This window comes from Perca fluviatilis, unplaced genomic scaffold, assembly GCF_010015445.1.
Source record: "Perca fluviatilis unplaced genomic scaffold, GENO_Pfluv_1.0 PFLUV_unplaced_scaf_80, whole genome shotgun sequence".
In the NCBI taxonomy this organism is placed as follows: domain Eukaryota; kingdom Metazoa; phylum Chordata; class Actinopteri; order Perciformes; family Percidae; genus Perca; species Perca fluviatilis.
The window spans coordinates 2501-22888 of NW_024375760.1; the positions used below are offsets into that span (position 1 = coordinate 2501).

The following is a 20388-nucleotide window of genomic DNA, read 5'->3' on the forward strand; positions in this document are numbered from 1 at the left end:
AGCCAGCATATCTCCACCAGACTCCATGTAAATAATCAGGACTTTTAGCGTGTATAGAGCCAGCATATCTCCACCAGACTCCATGTAAATAATCAGGACTTTTAGCGTGTATAGAGCCAGCATATCTCCACCAGACTCCATGTAAATAATCAGGACTTTTAGTGTGTATAGAGCCAGCATATCTCCACCAGACTCCATGTAAATAATCAGGACTTTTATCATCGTAAAACACACTTCATTCAAAGTGGACAGAAACTAAATAAAACTACCAAAAGCCGTCTTGGTTCATCTTTCCACTGTTCCAACAATCACCACTCTGGTTTGGTTGAAATAAACCCTTAATTCACCCATTTACATGTGGAGATATGCTGGCTCTATACACACTAAAAGTCCTGATTATTTACATGGAAGTCTGGTGGTTAAATAAAGGTATATACGCTTAAAACCTGATTATATAAAAGTTGATTATAAATCCTGATTATTTACATCAGTCACTCAGACACATGAAAACATGGGAACATAGAGTCCACGTTATAAGGAACCAAAGTAACTCTTTAACTAGCCCTTTAATTAGCCCTTTTGGTGTTTAAACTTAACTGTCGTGGCTGTATATGACGCTCACTTTTTCCTGGGCTAAACTGAACTGTAACAGCCTCTGAAAAGGCTCCTAAATCAACTTATGAAACCAAACGTTAACGGTGTTAGTAGTCCCAGGGCGCCTGCCCGGCCATCGACATGTACTCGTCCAGCTGAGCGTCCAGATGGCTCTTGGACATCGACATGTAATCGTCCAGCTGCTTGTCCAATCGGCTCCGGGACAGAGACATGTACTCGTCCAGCTGTGCGTCCAGCTGCTTCCTGGTTGGTACGGGGCCTTTGCTCCAGCCACGCCCCCTGGAGGCTGTGGCCCCGCCCCTTTGGAGGTTTGTACGTCCTGCAGAGGAAACATCAACAAACAGCTGATCACTCTGGCTAAAAACCTTTAAAAGGATTTTGTCGCCTATTTTCCCATCTTTTTGTGACTAAGTGATGGGAACAACAATCTCTGAAATTGGTCCCACCAGACTCCATGTAAATAATCAGGACTTTTAGCGTGTATAGAGCCAGCATATCTCCACCAGACTCCATGTAAATAATCAGGACTTTTAGTGTGTATAGAGCCAGCATATCTCCACCAGACTCCATGTAAATAATCAGGACTTTTAGCGTGTATAGAGCCAGCATATCTCCACCAGACTCCATGTAAATAATCAGGACTTTTAGCGTGTATGGAGCCAGCATATCTCCACCAGACTCCATGTAAATAATCAGGACTTTTAGCGTGTATAGAGCCAGCATATCTCCAACAGACTCCATGTAAATAATCAGGACTTTAGTGTGTATAGAGCCAGCATATCTCCACCAGACTCCATGTAAATAATCAGGACTTTTAGCGTGTATAGAGCCAGCATATCTCCACCAGACTCCATGTAAATAATCAGGACTTTTAGCGTGTATAGAGCCAGCATATCTCCACCAGACTCCATGTAAATAATCAGGACTTTTAGCATGTATAGAGCCAGCATATCTCCACCAGACTCCATGTAAATAATCAGGACTTTTAGCGTGTATAGAGCCAGCATATCTCCACATGTAAATGGGTGAATTAAGGGTTTATTTCAACCAAACCAGAGTGGTGATTGTTGGAACAGTGGAAAGATGAACCAAGATGACTTTTGGTAGTTTTATTTAGTTTCTGTCCACTTTGAATGAAGTGTGTTTTACGATGATAAAAGTCCTGATTATTTACATGGAGTCTGGTGGAGTTTGGTGATGGTGATTTCGGGGCTGTTTGAGTCTGTCAGCAGCAACAACAGAACTTTAAGTGGACTCTGACTGCTGCTGAACATTAGTCCTGTAGGGTTACATTACAGCTCGGTTCTGGTTTAATACTGGACCAGTTTCAGAGATTGTTGATCCATCTGACACACAAACATGGAGACAGAGAGTCCAGGTTGGAAAAAGAAACCCTGCAGTTACCCTTTCACAGAGCTCTATTAGATGTTTAACGAGTGTAAATGTGAAAATGTAATCTGAAACTGTTGATAAACTGACCTGTAGTCAGTTTCTGGAGGTTTCTCTTCCTCAGGAGGGGACCGAGTCGACTGTGAAGGTTACGTCGTCCTGCACAGGAAGCACACACAGGTAACTACACAACACAGGTAACTACACACAGGTAACTACACAGGAAGCACACACAGGTAACTACACAACACAGGTAACTACACACAGGTAACTACACAGGAAGCACACACAGGTAACTACACAACACAGGAAACTACACAACACAGGTAACTACACAACACAGGAAACTACACAACACAGGTAACTACACAACACAGGTAACTACACAGGTAACTACACACAGGTAACTACACAGGTAACTACACAACACAGGTAACTACACAACACAGGTAACTACACAGGTAACTACACAACACAGGTAACTACACAACACAGGTAACTACACACAGGTAACTACACAGGTAACTACACACAGGTAACTACACAACACAGGTAACTACACAGGTAACTACACACAGGTAACTACACAACACAGGTAACTACACAGGTAACTACACACAGGTAACTACACAACACAGGTAACTACACAACACAGGTAACTACACAGGTAACTACACAACACAGGTAACTACACAGGGAACTACACAACACAGGTAACTACACAGGTAACTACACAGGTAACTACACAGGAAGCACACACAGGTAACTACACAACACAGGTAACTACACAACACAGGTAACTACACACAGGTAACTACACAACACAGGTAACTAGACAACACAGATAAATACACAACATGGTAACTACACACAGGTAACTACACAGGTAACTACACAACACAGGTAACTATACAGGTAACTAGACAACACAGGTAACTATACAGGTAACTAGACAACACAGATAAATACACAACATGGTAACTACACACAGGTAACTACACAGGTAACTACACAACACAGGTAACTACACAACACAGGTAACTACACAGGTAACTACACAACACAGGTAACTACACACAGGTAACTACACAACACAGGTAACTACACAGGTAACTACACAACACAGGTAACTACACAGGTAACTACACAGGTAACTACACAACACAGGTAACTACACAGGGAACTACACAACACAGGGAACTACACAGGTAACTACACACAGGTAACTACACAGGAAGCACACACAGGTAACTACACAACACAGGTAACTACACAGGTAACTACACACAGGTAACTACACAACACAGGTAACTACACAGGTAACTACACAACACAGGTAACTACACAACACAGGTAACTACACAGGGAACTACACAACACAGGGAACTACACAGGTAACTACACACAGGTAACTACACAGGAAGCACACACAGGTAACTACACAACACAGGTAACTACACAGGAAGCACACACAGGTAACTACACACAGGTAACTACACAACACAGGTAACTACACACAGGTAACTACACAACTCAGGTAACTATACAGGTAACTAGACAACACAGATAAATACACAACATGGTAACTACACAGGTAACTACACAACACAGGTAACTACACAACACAGGTAACTACACAACACAGGTAACTACACACAGGTAACTACACACAGGTAACTACACACAGATAACTACACAGGAAGCACACACGTAACTACACAACACAGGTAACTAGACAACACAGATAAATACACAACATGGTAACTACACAGGTAACTACACAACACAGGTAACTACACAAGTAACTACACAACACAGGTAACTACACAACACAGGTAACTACACAACACAGGTAACTACACAACACAGGTAACTACACACAGGTAACTACACACAGGTAACTACACACAGATAACTACACACAGGTAACTACACACAGATAACTACACAGGAAGCACACACGTAACTACACAACACAGGAAACTACACAACACAGATAAATACTAGGGGTGTGAGGAGACACTCGCTCACGAGACAAGACGAGACACGAGATTGGGGTCACGAGAGCGAGACGCGATTTTAACACTAATTTAAAGAAAACTTCAGTTAAGAAATATGACTGGGAAAAATAGTCTTTACTCAGAGAACCAAGGTTACAAGCTAGGGGTGTGACCGGGCCGCTTACTCCACGAGAGCGAGACACATCCGCAGTTGGGTTCATGAGAACGAGACGAGATTTCTCGTCGAGGTGAAAAGTTGTCGCGGGCGCGATGTGATGTCAGCGTGATGGAGCGTGGAATTACTATTGAATATCCCCTGCCACTTTTAAATCATTTGTGTGGCAACATTTTGGTTTTCCTGCGGGAATAATGGCGGCGAAGAGTGACAGACAAGCGAGACACAATATGTAAACATTGTAAGAAAGAAATGCCGTATACCGCGGCTAACACGAGCACTATGCAGAAACACTCACAGCACCACCACAGCTCTCTACTAAGCAGTAGTTAGTAGTACGGCATTTCTTTCTTACAATGTTTAAATATTGTGTTCGTCTTGTCTGTCACTCTTTCACTCTTTTCACCTCGACGAGAAATCTCGTCACGCGAGATCTCGCGGGACCACGTAAAACGAGATCTCGTCACACCCTTACTAAATACACAACATGGTAACTACACAACACAGGTAACTACACACAGGTAACTATGCAGGTAACTACACAACACAGGTAACTAGACAGGTAACTAGACAACACCGATAAATACACAACACAGGTAACTACACAACAGGTAACTACACAACAGGTAACTACACAGAGGTAACTACACAACAGGTAACTATACAGGTAACTAGACAACACAGGTAACTACACAACAGGTAACTACACAGAGGTAACTACACAACAGGTAACTATACAGGTAACTAGACAACACAGGTAACTACACAACAGGTAACTACACAGAGGTAACTACACAACAGGTAACTATACAGGTAACTAGACAACACAGGTAACTACACAACAAGTAACTACACAGAGGTAACTACACAACAGGTAACTATACAGGTAACTAGACAACACAGGTAACTACACAACAGGTAACTACACAGAGGTAACTACACAACAGGTAACTATACAGGTAACTAGACAACACAGGTAACTACACAACAGGTAACTGGATACAGCTGTCCGAGCCTCCCCTGGTACTCACCCCTGTCGGTGCAGGTGAAGCCGGGTCTCCACCGGTACTTGTTGGTGAAGCTCCAGAAGCCGCGGAGTCTGCCGGTCGGGAGGCGCCGAGTCAGCAGAGGCCCGCCCAGACGGGTCCAGACGGCTCTCCGCCTCCTCCTCCTCCGGCGCCGCCTCAGCCCCAGAACCGGGCCCTGGGTCTGGGCCAGAACCGGGCCCTGGGTCATTCAGGGGGGGAACCAGGACGGGTTAGGACAACGTTAACCACGCGTTTAAAACCGCCACCGTCACCTTCTCTGGTTTAGATATCAGGACTACAGTGGTGGTACCAACAGTACCTGAACCCAACGGAACCTGAACCCGACAGTACCTGAACCCAACAGAACCTGAACCCAACGGAACCTGAACCCGACAGTACCTGAACCCAACAGAACCTGAACTCAACGGGACCTGAACTCAACGGGACCTGAACTCAACAGAACCTGAACCCGACGGAACCCGAACCCGACAGTACCTGAACCCAACAGTACCTGAACCCAACGGAACCTGAACTCAACGGAACCTGAACCCGACGGAACCCGAACCCGACGGAACCCGAACCCGACAGAACCTGAACCCAACGGGACCTGAACCCAACGGGACCTGAACCCAACGGGACCCGAACCCAACAGTACCTGAACCCAGAACCTGAACCCAACGGAACCCGAACCCGACAGTACCTGAACCCAACGGGACCTGAACCCAATGGGACCTGAACCCAACGGTACCTGAACCCAACGGTACCTGAACCCAACGGGACCTGAACCCAACGGGACCCGAACCCAACAGTACCTGAACCCAACAGTACCTGAACCCAATGGGACCTGAACCCAATGGGACCTGAACCCAACGGGACCTGAACCCAACGGAACCTGAACCCAACGGTACCAGACAGGCCGGGCCGGGCTCGGACACATCAGTGTGATGAGACATTTGTTGTAAAATGGTGCTGCTGCTCCTTTAAGAGAGCTCAGTGTGTGTGTCTGTGTGTGCGTGCGCGTGTGTGTATATGTGTGTGTGTATATGTGTGTGTGTTGTGTGTGTGTGTATGTATAGGTGTGTCTGGGTGTGTGTGTGTGTGGAGGATGTATCTCCTGCCACCACTAGAGGAGGTATCTCCTACCACCACTAGAGGAGGAATCTCCTGCCACCACTAGAGGAGGTATCTCATACCACCACCCTAATGAGGAGGTATCTCCTACCACCACTAGAGGAGGTATCTCCTACCACCACTAGAGGAGGTATCTCCTGCCACCACCCTAATGAGGAGGTATCTCCTACCACCACCCTAATGAGGAGGTATCTCCTACCACCACCCTAATGAGGAGGTATCTCATACCACCACTAGAAGAGGTATCTCCTACCACCACTAGAGGAGGTATCTCCTGCCACCACCCTAATGAGGAGGTATCTCCTACCACCATCCTAATGAGGAGGTATCTCCTACCACCACTAGAGGAGGTATCTCCTACCACCATCCTAATGAGGAGGCATCTCATACCAACACTAGAGGAGGTATCTCCTACCACCACACTAATGAGGTGGTATCTCCTACCACCACCCTAATGAGGCGGCATCTCCTACCACCACTAGAGGAGGCATCTCCTACCACCACCCTAATGAGGAGGCATCTCCTACCACCACTAGAGGAGGCATCTCCTACCACCACTAGAGGAGGCATCTCCTGCCACCACTAGAGGAGGTATCTCCTACCACCACTAGAGGAGGTATCTCCTGCCACCACCCTAATGAGGAGGTATCTCCTACCACCACTAGAGGAGGTATCTCCTACCACCATCCTAATGAGGTATCTCCTACCACCACTAGAGGAGGTATCTCCTGCCACCACCCTAATGAGGTATCTCCTACCACCACTAGAGGAGGTATCTCCTACCACCATCCTAATGAGGAGGATATCTCCTACCACCACTAGGGAGGTACATTCTCCTACCACCACCCTAATGAGGGGCATCTCCTTGCCACCACAGAAAATGTATCTTGCTACACCCTAATGAGGAGGTATCTCCTGCCACCACTAGAGGAGGTATCTCCATGCCACCACCTAGAGGAGGTATCTCCTACCACCACTAGAGGAGGTATCTCCTGCCACCACCCTAATGAGGCATCTCCTGCCACCACTAGAGGAAGCATCTCCTGCCACCACTAGAGGAGGTATCTCCTGCCACCACCCTAATGAGGAGGCATCTCCTGCCACCACTAGAGGAGGTATCTCCTGCCACCACCCTAATGAGGAGGCATCTCATACCACCACTAGAGGAGGTATCTCATACCACCACTAGAGGAGGTATCTCATACCACCACTAGAGGTGGTATCTCCTGCCACCACCCTAATGAGGAGGTATCTCCTACCACCACTAGAGGAGGTATCTCATACCACCACTAGAGGTGGTATCTCCTGCCACCACCCTAATGAGGAGGTATCTCCTGCCACCACTAGAGGAGGTATCTCCTACCACCACTAGAGGAGGTATCTCATACCACCACTAGAGGAGGTATCTCCTGCCACCACTAGAGGAGGTATCTCCTGCCACCACCCTAATGAGGAGGCATCTCCTGCCACCACTAGAGGAGGTATCTCCTGCCACCACTAGAGGAGGTATCTCCTGCCACCACCCTAATGAGGAGGCATCTCCTGCCACCACTAGAGGAGGTATCTCCTGCCACCACCCTAATGAGGAGGCATCTCCTGCCACCACTAGAGGAGGTATCTCCTGCCACCACTAGAGGAGGTATCTCCTACCACCACTAGAGGAGGTATCTCCTGCCACCACCCTAATGAGGCATCTCCTGCCACCACTAGAGGAGGCATCTCCTGCCACCACTAGAGGAGGTATCTCCTGCCACCACCCTAATGAGGAGGCATCTCCTGCCACCACTAGAGGAGGTATCTCCTGCCACCACCCTAATGAGGAGGCATCTCATACCACCACTAGAGGAGGTATCTCATACCACCACTAGAGGAGGTATCTCATACCACCACTAGAGGTGGTATCTCCTGCCACCACCCTAATGAGGAGGTATCTCCTACCACCACTAGAGGAGGTATCTCATACCACCACTAGAGGTGGTATCTCCTGCCACCACCCTAATGAGGAGGTATCTCCTGCCACCACTAGAGGAGGTATCTCCTACCACCACTAGAGGAGGTATCTCATACCACCACTAGAGGAGGTATCTCCTGCCACCACCCTAATGAGGAGGCATCTCATACCACCACTAGAGGAGGTATCTCCTGCCACCACCCTAATGAGGAGGTACAGTGCCTTGCGAAAGTATTCAGCCCCCTTGAACTTTTCGACCTTTTGCCACATTTCAGGCCTCAAACATAAAGATATAAAACTGTAATTTTTTGTGAAGAATCAACAACAAGTGGGACACAATCATGAAGTGGAACGAAATTTATTGGATATTTCAAACCTTTTAAACAAATAAAAAACTGAAATATTGGGCGTGCAAAATTATTCAGCCCCCTTAAGTTAATACTTTGTAGCGCCACCTTTTGCTGCGATTACAGCTGTAAGTCGCTTGGGGTATGTCTCTATCAGTTTTGCATATCGAGAGACTGACATTTTTGCCCATTCCTCCTTGCAAAACAGCTCGAGCTCAGTGAGGTTGGATGGAGAGCGTTTGTGAACAGCAGTTTTCAGTTCTTTCCACAGATTCTCGATTGGATTCAGGTCTGGACTTTGACTTGGCCATTCTAACACCTGGATATGTTTATTTGTGAACCATTCCATTGTAGATTTTGCTTTATGTTTTGGATCATTGTCTTGTTGGAAGACTAATCTCCGTCCCAGTCTCAGGTCTTTTGCAGACTCCATCAGGTTTTCTTCCAGAATGGTCCTGTCTTTGGCTCCATCCATCTTCCCATCAATTTTAACCATCTTCCCTGTCCCTGCTGAAGAAAAGCAGGCCCAAACCATGATGCTGTCACCACCATGTTTGACAGTGGGGATGGTGTGTTCAGGGTGATGAGCTGTGTTGCTTTTTACGCCAAACATAACGTTTTGCATTGTTGCCAAAAAGTTTGATTTTGGTTTCATCTGACCACAGCACCTTCTTCCACATGTTTGGTGTGTCTCCCAGGTGGCTTTTGGCAAACTTTTAAACGAAACTTTTATGGATATCTTTAAGAAATGGCTTTCTTCTTGCCACTCTTCCATAAAGGCCAGATTTGTGCAGTATACGACTGATTGTTGTCCTATGGACAGAGTCTCCCACCTCAGCTGTAGATCTCTGCAGTTCATCCAGAGTGATCATGGGCCTCTTGGCTGCATCTCTGATCAGTCTTCTCATTGTATGAGCTGAAAGTTTAGAGGGACGGCCGGTCTTCGTAGATTTGTAGTGGTCTGATACTCCTTCCATTTCAATATTATCGCTTGCACAGTGCTCCTTGGGATGTTTAAAGCTCCGTGCGAAATCTTTTTGTATCCAATCCGGCTTTAAACTTCTCCACAACAGTATCTCGGACCTGGCCGGTGTGTTCCTTGTTCTTCATGATGCTCTCTGCGCTTTACATGGACCTCTGAGACTATCACAGAGCAGGTGCATTTACGGAGACTTGATTACACACAGCTGGATTCTATTTATGATCATTAGTCATTTAGGTCAACATTGGATCATTCAGAGATCCTTACTGAACTTCTGGAGAGAGTTTGCTGCACTGAAAGTAAAGGGGCGAATAATTTTGCACGCCCACTTTTTCAGTTTTTTATTTGTTAAAAAAGTTTGAAATAGCCAATGAATTTCGTTCCACTTCATAATTGGGACCCACTTGTTGTTGATTCTTCACAAAAAATTACAGTTTTATATCTTTATGTTTGAGGCCTGAAATGTGGCAAAAGGTCGAAACGTTCAAGGGGGCCGAATACTTTCGCAAGGCACTGTATCTCCTACCACCACCACTAGAGGAGGTATCTCCTACCACCACCCTAATGAGGAGGCATCTCCTACCACCACCACTAGAAGGCGCCGAGTCAGGAAACTCACCGGCAGGTTACGCGGCAGTTTCTTCCGCCACATGACAGCCCGTTTTGGGTTACCCCCCCCTCTCTGCTGCAGCAGGACGGGGTCAGAGGTCACCTTCTCGGGGTCAAAGGTCACCTTCTCGGGGTCAAAGGTCACCTTCTCTGGGTCAAAGGTCACCTTCTGGGAGCGGTTCAGCTGCTCCACCAGCACCTGAGAGAAGCTGCAGACAGACACACGAACTCAGTGACATCATAATGAGTTTTTGGTGATTCAGACTAGAGGGTGTCACTAGGCCTGTCACGATAACACATTTTACTGGACGATAAATTGTCCCAGAAATTATTGCGATAAACGATAATATTGTCATCGAGAGACCAATTTTCATCTAATATAATGATAATGGCATACTAATGCAGGTACACCTTTTCAAAGATCAATACACTTTTATTTCTAAAGAATATTTAACACTGGAACTGGAAGACATTTTAAATATCCCCAACATGTCTTTGATCTCTTTAGTATGTCGTCTCCCAGGTAACTCATAGCCTGCTGGCTGTCAAAAGTTTGCAGCATTCCTCCAGTGTTTGTGCGATAGACTGCAGACTCTGTACTACATTTAACACTAAATATTAAATTTAAATAATATAATTAATGAATTAAATCTATCTATATGGCTATCTGGCACATGGCGAGCAAATGTTTGTACCAAAATAGTTCTGTTTTTTCAGTCTTCATTTTGGCGAAGGTGCGGCTTCTGCTCCTCTGCAGGTCGGAGCTTCGTGCGCGTATACACACACACACACACCAACACACACACACACACACACACACACACACACACACACACACACACACACACACACACACACACACACACACACACACACACACACACACACACACACAGCAACTCTGATATATTTTCCACACTCCATGTCAGCGGACAGTGTAGGCTTGTACCGTTAATGTTCTGTGCGTTGTCGGACACATGCAGCCTATCAAGCACCCTATATTTATCTAGCACCCTATATTTATCTAGCACCCTATATTTATCTAGCACCCTATATGTATCTAGCACCCTATATGTATCTAGCACCCTATATGTATCTAGCACCCTATATTTATATTTATCTAGTACCCTATATTTATATTTATCTAGCACCCTATATTTATATTTATCTAGCACCCTATATTTATATTTATCTAGCACCCTATATTTATCTAGCACCCTATATTTATCTAGCACCCTATATTTATATTTATCTAGCACCCTATATTTATCTAGCACCCTATATTTATCTAGCACCCTATATTTATATTTATCTAGCACCCTATATTTATCTAGTACCCTATATTTATCTAGTACCCTATATTTATCTAGTACCCTATATTTATCTAGCACCCTATATTTATCTAGCACCCTATATTTATCTAGTACCCTATATTTATCTAGTACCCTATATTTATCTAGCACCCTATATTTATCTAGTACCCTATATTTATATCTATCTAGCACCGTATATTTATCTAGCACCGTATATTTATCTAGTACCGTATATTTATCTAGTACCCTATATTTATATTTATCTAGTACCCTATATTTATATCTATCTAGCACCCTATATTTATATTTATCTAGTACCCTATATTTATATTTATCTAGCACCCTATATTTATATCTATCTAGCACCGTATATTTATCTAGTACCGTATATTTATCTAGTACCCTATATTTATATTTATCTAGTACCCTATATTTATATTTATCTAGCACCCTATATTTATATTTATCTAGTACCCTATATTTATATTTATCTAGCACCCTATATTTATATTTATCTAGCACCCTATATTTATCTAGTACCCTATATTTATCTAGCACCCTATATTTATCTAGCACCCTATATTTATCTAGCACCCTATATTTATCTAGCACCCTATATTTATCTAGTACCCTATATTTATCTAGCACCCTATATTTATCTAGTACCCTATATTTATATTTATCTAGCACCCTATATTTATCTAGTACCCTATATTTATATTTATCTAGCACCCTATATTTATCTAGCACCCTATATTTATCTAGCATCCTATATTTATCTAGTACCCTATATTTATCTAGTACCCTATATTTATATTTATCTAGCACCCTATATTTATCTAGCACCCTATATTTATCTAGTACCCTATATTTATCTAGCACCCTATATTTATATTTATCTAGCATCCTATATTTATCTAGATCCCTATATTTATCTAGATCCCTATATTTATCTAGCACCCTATATTTATCTAGCACCCTATATTTATCTAGCACCCTATATTTATCTAGTACCCTATAGTTATCTAGCACCCTATATTTATCTAGCACCCTATAGTTATCTAGCACCCTATATTTATCTAGTACCCTATAGTTATCTAGTACCCTATTTTATCAAATACTAGCACCCTATTATCTAGTACCTAGATTTATCTAGCACCCTATATTTATCTAGACCCATATATTTATCTAGTCCATATTTATCTAGCACCCTATAGCACCCTATTATCTGTATCCTATATTTATCTAGTACCCTATAGTTATCTAGTACCCTATATTTATCTAGCACCCTATATTTATCTAGTACCCTATATTTATCTAGCACCCTAGATTTATCTAGCACCCTATATTTATCTAGTACCCTATAGTTATCTAGCACCCTATATTTATCTAGTACCCTATAGTTATCTAGCACCCTATATTTATCTAGTACCCTATAGTTATCTAGTACCCTATAGTTATCTAGCACCCTATATTTATCTAGGGAAACCCTGCTCCAACTCTCACCCCACAGTCCCATTAGCTACTGAAGTCAGCGACACGCACTCGCTCGATGGGCGCTCCTGGGGCGTGCCTATAGCCTACTCCTGGTTGCTTGGCAACAGTAAACAGAAATTTCTCCGGTGCTACCTTCGAGCACGTCTTAAAACTCACTTCAGAGGTCTCGTTAAGTCACGAGAACGATGCTTTTGGGATTTAAAAGTATTTATTTCTCGATAAAAGTAACAAAATATAAGAGATAAAATGCCAAAACATATCAGATACAGAAATACCAGATGTCCTGAAGCGTTCTCCGCCATCTTTAATTATTTTCTTCGACTCGAGCCACTGACCTACATCACGCTGCCTTCACTCCGATTGGCTGTCGCTTTGTGGCATCACTCAGCATTTGCATAAAATAGACTTCTGGTCTATTTCGGCCCCCGCCTTGCTAATAATACCCCTCCCGTTGAAAATGAACGGCAGCCTGTCGCTCTGTCTCTGTCTCTTGTAGCTGATGCGACTGTGGGGTCAACTAGACCAGTGGTTCTCAAACTTTTTCGGTCATTCCCCACTTTGGACAAAGGGGAATTTTCAAGCCCCACCTGCCCCCATCGCCCCAACACAATGCTAATGAAATACGCAACAAGCTTAAAATGTTCCAATTTATTGAAGTAACAAGTTGTATCGAAATGCAACTAACTATCTACATCAAATAACAGCAAGTTCAAAAATAAAGAAAATAAAAGTGCAGCTGTGTCAAAATTTGAATCAAGTTCAAAAATAGAAAAGAAATAAAAGTGCCACTTTGCAATCTGTTAAAAAAGGAAAAGAAATCCATTTGGCAAGAAAGGTCTATTCTCCCTGTATTAGTGGCTGCAATGAGCCTTTTTGCATTGACACATTTCGGGGATCGGTCTAATAAGCTATAAGGACGGTTTGCTCTCACACGCGCTGCATTTATAGTCACACACACACACACACACACACACACACACACACACACACACACACACACACACACACACACACACACACACACACACACACACACACACGTGTAAGTCCATGGGCGTCAGTTTGGTTTGAAATGTGCTGGGGACAGAGACGCATTTGGAAGTACATTTCCAGAAGTGATCGGTACAATGACGCATTCATTATTTGTTTCTTCTCTTTCGCGCAGGTCATGTTTGAAAGACGTTGTCCTGTAGCTTACTAATGCATAAAAACCCTGGTTTAATGTACGTAAACAATGATTGCTCCTCATAACCACTGAAAACTTTCAGGAAATCGAACCCAAAGTCCAATTATTATGGACGTTATCTGACATCTGAGGCGTTTCTGCTTCACATTTTCAGCAGGGCAGCGGAGCGGCTGTGGGTTGACTCCCAACGGTTCTCATGGGCTTTCTAACGTGGTTTAATGTACCAAAACAACGATCAATCAGCACATTTCTGGTTAGATTTTTTTGACAGTTTTCAGTGGTTATGTAGCCTGGATGCCAGCCGAACTTAGCCCCGCCCACAAAATTCGAGGTCGGGAAGTTCGGTCTGGAGTCGCTCCGTTGAGAAGAAATTATTGTCCTAACAGGATCTGTTCGGACCAATCAGATTGTCGGACAGATGATCAACAGTAACAGAATCAACCACGTCACCAAAGAACGCTTGGGTTGAATTTGTTTACATCAGGTGGCTGCCGCTGGAGAACTGAGATGTGTAGATTCCTCCATCGCGTCTGTTACAGACGATATGACATTCATTTTAAAATCCTCATCGGAGGAGCTCAACAACTGCCCGAAAGCATGGTAGGCTATATGGTGGAGCGTGAGATAGAGAGAGAACCGTTATATATGGTTTTGCCAGCACGGCGTATACACGCATATACACCTAAAATATATATGGTTACAAGGCATATAATCGGAAATATATATATATTGGCGCGGCATACGTAGCATAAGACCGGCATATGGTTGTTTCGGGCGCTGCGAGCACATATAATCGGTGCCATATATGGTGCCGCCATACGCAAGTGCAGAAAGACAGCATATAATCCCATATATATACGCCATAAAGCGTGGTTAATAACGGTGCCATATACGCTGCATATATAATATTGGTGAAAGACCGTTATATATACGCCGCTACGGCGGAGAATACGCAGCAGCATCCACAAAATATATACGCCAGCGCGGCATAATACGTATTAATCGCAGCCGCCATACAAGTGGCGACATGGTGGAGACCGGAACATATAGCCGCCATGCCGCGACATAATACGGCATATATCCCGGAGCAGGTTTCGCCACGCAAGCAGCCAATAATACGTATAATCAAAGCCATAAGGTTACAAGCAAAGTGGTTATTGCATACACCCCAGCAGGTCGCTACGGTGACATATAATGGTATATATATAATCGCATATATAATGCCACGGCAAAAAAGCCATACAGTATATATAATCGGAAATATATATATAAGGCGGCGAGCAGGTTATTGGTATATATGAATCGGTGCTATATGTCGCTAAGGCGGCGTGAGCACGGCTTAAGAATCGTATATATATACGCCAGCTACGGCAGCATATCATGAAGACCCATAATATTAAGCCGCCATGTCATGGTTATACATAACCGGCCATATGTTTACGGTGACATAATAATCCCGCGAGCAGCAGAGCCGCCGCATATATTGCATATATGCAAAGAGAGATACGCTGGCGGGCGGCGGAGCAGACACATATATAATCAAACATATATAAGCCACAAGTGACATGGTATATATGACCGGTATATATGGTTTCGGCGGCGATGGTTAATCAAACATATATACGCCATACGCAGATTGCATATAGCATCCCAGAGCATAAGTCATGCTTTAAGTGACATATATGGTGCATATAATCGTTATGCTGGTTGCCGCTACGCAAGGTTATACACCGTAATTAAGAAGGTCGCCATGCTGCTATAATACGGAGCATAATCAATATATGTTGTCGGCCATACGCAAGTGGTTACGGGTATATATTAACGTTAAGGTATACGCCATACGCGACATGGCTAATGGCTGCATAAGAATCGGTGCCATATGGTTTTCATGCGCATATGGTTAATCGCAGCCATATATATTAAGCCGCCATGGCGGTTATTAATCTGTGCCATATATGTTACGCTGCGAGTATAGCATTGCAGCATATTAACCCAGCCAGCATACAGCGTTTTCGCTGCAAGTATGCTAAGACAGCATATAATCCCAAACATATAGTGTCGCCATACAAGTGCATGGCGCATATACAGGTGGTTAACCGGTGCTGGCTGGCATAAGGTCGCCATACGCATAATATCAAGGTATATGGTTAATCCGGCATATATACGCCATACGCGGAGCAGCATTGAAAGTGGCGACCGCAGCCATATAATGTCGCTGGCGCGGCATATACCGCAGCTATATGTTGCCAGCGGCTGCATATGGTTATATGGCGGCATCCGGTATAATACGCATGGTTAATCCCAGCCATAAGGTCGCCAGTGAGCATTGCGCATATATATCCCAGCCATATGGTCGCCGGGCGCTATGGCATAATACGGCATATATAAGGTTTTCGCTGCGGTTAGTGGCGATATTAATCCCAGCCATATTGCCGCCATACGCAAGTGGAGCAGGGTACTGCTGCGGTTATGTTTAATCCCGTTACATATACGCCATGTTACATTTAAGGTTATAACCGGTGCCATATATGCCATACGCGGCGGCATATTTATATAATCAAACATATGCATACGCCATGGCTGTAAGTGGCGAGCATTGGCATATAGGCCCGAAGAGAGAAAGAGCCGCTAAGGCGGTGAGAGACAGAGAAGACCGTAGCCATATGGCGCGGTATATGGCTGGCTGCAGCATAAGAACGGCAGCCAAGGCTGGGTGCAGGCATATTGGCACCGAACAGAGAAAGGCGGCAGGAAAGAGCATGGCAGGAAAGAATCAAAGCAGGCGGTTTTGGCGCTTATGCATAAGGATGAGTGGCGACCGGCATATGTCGCCATGCTGCGGAGCATATTGCAGAAGACCAAAGTGATATATAAGCCGCCATGCTGCGACATGTATATGGTTAATCGGTTACAGTATTTGCCAAGTGCAGGCGGTTAATCGGAAGAGCAGCCGCCATCTCAAGTGAGTATAATACAGAGACCCAGCAGCATGCCATAGCGGTGATATTGCATATAAGACCGAACAGAGCTGCCAGCGGTGAGCATATCACATATATAATCGAAATATATGGCGCTGGCATGGTGACAGGAAGAATCGAAGATATATAGAGAGCTACGGTGGAGACACAGACAAAGAGAGCTATACAGGGAGAGAAAGGAGACAGAGAGAAAGACCAAGAGAGACAGAGCATGGTGGAAGAGAGACAGATAGAAATATAGTAGGAGCCATATGGTGGAGAGACATAGGGAGAGACCATATATATATATGCTATATGCAGGATATATATAGAGAGAAATGGAAGAAAGAAAGCAAGGGTGAGAGAGGAGGAGAGACTGAAGAGAGAGAAAGCAGCAGGGTGGAGAGAATACAGAGAGAGACTGAAGAGAGAGAGGTATAGGAGAGAAAGATAGGGAGAGACCGAAGAGGAGATGGTAGAATAGTAGAGTGAGACCGGAAGAGAGAGAGAGAGCATGGTGGAGAGAGATAGAGAGAGACTGAAGAGAGAGAGAGAAATATGGTGGAGAGAGACATAGAGAGACTGAAGAGAGACAGGCATGGTGGAGAGAGATAGAGAGAGACTGAAGAGTGAGAGTGGCAGGGTGGAGAGAGATAGAGAGACACTGGCAGAGAGAGAAAATGAAAAGGTGAAAGAGAGTATGACTGAATAGATATATATAGGTGGTGGAGATATATAGGGGTAGACCGAAGGCATAGAGCATGCTGAGGTGGAGAGCATAGAGAGACACAATGGAGGAGAGGATGGCTAGGTGGAGGGGGTTATATAGAGACCGCAATATAGAGAGCATATGGTGGAAGAGAGAGGAGAGAGACTGCAAGAGCGAGAGAGTAAGGTATGTGGTAGAGGATGAGATGGAGATGAGAGCACACAGCCATACGGTGAGGAGAGTAGAGAGAGACTGGAAGAGAGATAAGGGTGGTGAGAGAGGAGAGAATGGAAGAGAGAGCTAGAGTGTGAGAGAGATAGAGAGAGACTGGAGAGAGAGATGCTGGGAGATATAGAGAGCAGAGAAATGGGGAAAGAGGAGGGTGGAGAAGAGGAGACAGAGGAAGGTAGAGGAGGGGGGAGAGAAGTGAAAAGTAGAGAGTAGACTGAAGAGAGAGAGCTGCTAAGTGGTGGAGAGACATAGAGAGAGACTGAAGAGAGAGAGCGTGCATGGTGGAGAGACATAGAGAGAGACTGAAGAGAGAGAGCGCCCAGCGGTGCTAGAACAAAGCCGTGAATCAGAGAAATAAAACGTGTTTTTGCTGATTCATCTCTAGAAACACAACTGTAGCGAGCATGTCACTATCACTAACGTTATCCACATTTATATTTACACGCAACAAATGATATATCCAGCTTCTAAAAGTCGGAAGTTAGAACGAATGCATTGTGCAAAAAAAAAAAAAGGGAAAATTTCCTCCCGTTTGGCGCGCCCCACCTTTCACGTCTCTATTCCCCACCAGTGGGGCGCGCCCCACACTTTGAGAACCGCTGAACTAGCATTGTCTGTCTCTCTCTGTGTCTCTCTCTCTCTCCGCCTGGAGTCCCACCCCCCCACAAAGACCACGCGACCGACAAGAGGGTTGACTCCTCGTTACGCTAAGGAACCGAGAGAGGTCCTCCAGTCTCTTTGGTAGAGAGAGACGAGGACAACAAACAAGCATGCCAATGGAAATTATTTTTATTTTATTTATCGTGCGATTAATTGATTTATTGACTATCGTGACAGGCCTATGCGTGTGTCCGTGTGTGTGTGTGTCTGCCTGCCTGCCTGTCTGTGACAAACCTAACTCAGACACTATTTAAGAACCAGGTAAGTAGCTCTGAAGTGTGACTCGTGGTTCTGTGGAGGCTCCACGCAGAGCTTTGAATCTAAAAACATTTCCCCCCCAAAATGTGCTTTAATGTTTGTCTCACCGCTCATGGAGGGAGAGCGTGGAGGTACTTCTCAGATAGAAAGAGGCTGGTTCTGGTTCTGGTTTTGATGGATCCATCGGCTTCCTGTTTCTGCTGCAAGTCACTGAACAGCTGAGCCGAATCTGGGTCACCTGGGTCAACTGGTTCACCTGCGGGCTAATTAACAAAGACAAAGGCCCCCTTTAATCACCGAGAGCACCTACACCTCGGGATCAGGCTAACCCGGGGGGGGGGGGTCAAACTCAACTTCCCAGAGGGCCACACTGGAAAATAAGAATCACATCAAGGGCCAGACATGTTTACTTTATTGATAGGGTTTTATTTAATCAAAAAAAGTCAAATATCTTTGACTGTATGATTGCATAGAGTCTTCTCACTTACAGTTTGGTCGACATAAAGTCCTAAAGCAGTCAGGAGAAAGTTCCTCAGCCATCACAGAAAAGAAGCGCCCCAAAAACGTCAGACAAAAGAGGCAAAAACATCAAAAAATGACGTCAGAAAAAGAGGCAACAACGTCAGAGAAAAGAGCCAAAAACGTCAGAAAAAGAGGCAAAAACGTTAGAAAGAGGAAAAAATGGCAAAGAGGCAAAAACGTCAGAAAAGAGTGCAAAAACATTAGAAATAGTGGCAAAGGCAAAAAAAAAAAAACAAAAAAAAAAAAAACAAAAAAAAAAATGGATGGAAAAGAAGGAAGTGAAAAAGAGAAAAATGACAAAATGTAGAAGAGAAAAAAGCTGAAAAAAGTGGCAAAAGGAAGGGAAATGGAAAATAGAAAAAGTGGCAACAAAGTAAAAAAGCGAAGCAAAAAGCGTAAGCAAAAAACCAGGTGGGCCAAGATGTATTGTAAAACCTAAATTAGATGACAATCTGCGAGGGGCCCGGATTTTGCCCGCGGGCCTTGAGTTTAACAACATGCGGTCTAACCTCTGTGATGAAAACACACTTCTTTACAATTCGGCACACAAACCAAAACACAACCAGCGCAGTGAAACGTGTAGAAAGCGTTAACTTTATCCTACGCGCCTTTCACAATGCGCTGCAGCCAAAGCCGTTAAAAAGGTGTTTTCAGTGAACAAACAGGGCTGCTTTGTGCTCCAAATTACAGCCGAATTTGAGAAAACACCACAAAGATTCACGGGTGTTAAACACTGGTCTGTAAAGGGTTTTAATTTTAACGATAAACTATAAAAACATTACGTTTCACTGTTTTTTTTAAAAAGGTTTCGCCGCCATTGCCTCGCTC

General features: G+C 44.4%; 1 protein-coding gene across 1 annotated transcript; it reads right to left on the minus strand.

Moving 5' to 3' along the window:
* Nucleotides 1–473: 473 nt before the first annotated feature.
* On the minus strand, nucleotides 474–19326 carry LOC120555342 (chromatin target of PRMT1 protein-like). Its single transcript, XM_039794007.1, has 5 exons — nucleotides 19146–19326; nucleotides 10238–10436; nucleotides 5211–5406; nucleotides 2095–2163; nucleotides 474–934 (listed from the first exon to the last, which is right to left on the minus strand). Exons 1-5 carry the CDS (start codon nucleotides 19220–19222, stop codon nucleotides 702–704), a joined length of 774 nt encoding a protein of 257 aa, XP_039649941.1. The 5' UTR covers nucleotides 19223–19326; the 3' UTR covers nucleotides 474–701.
* Between the last annotated feature and the right edge of the window lie 1062 nt (nucleotides 19327–20388).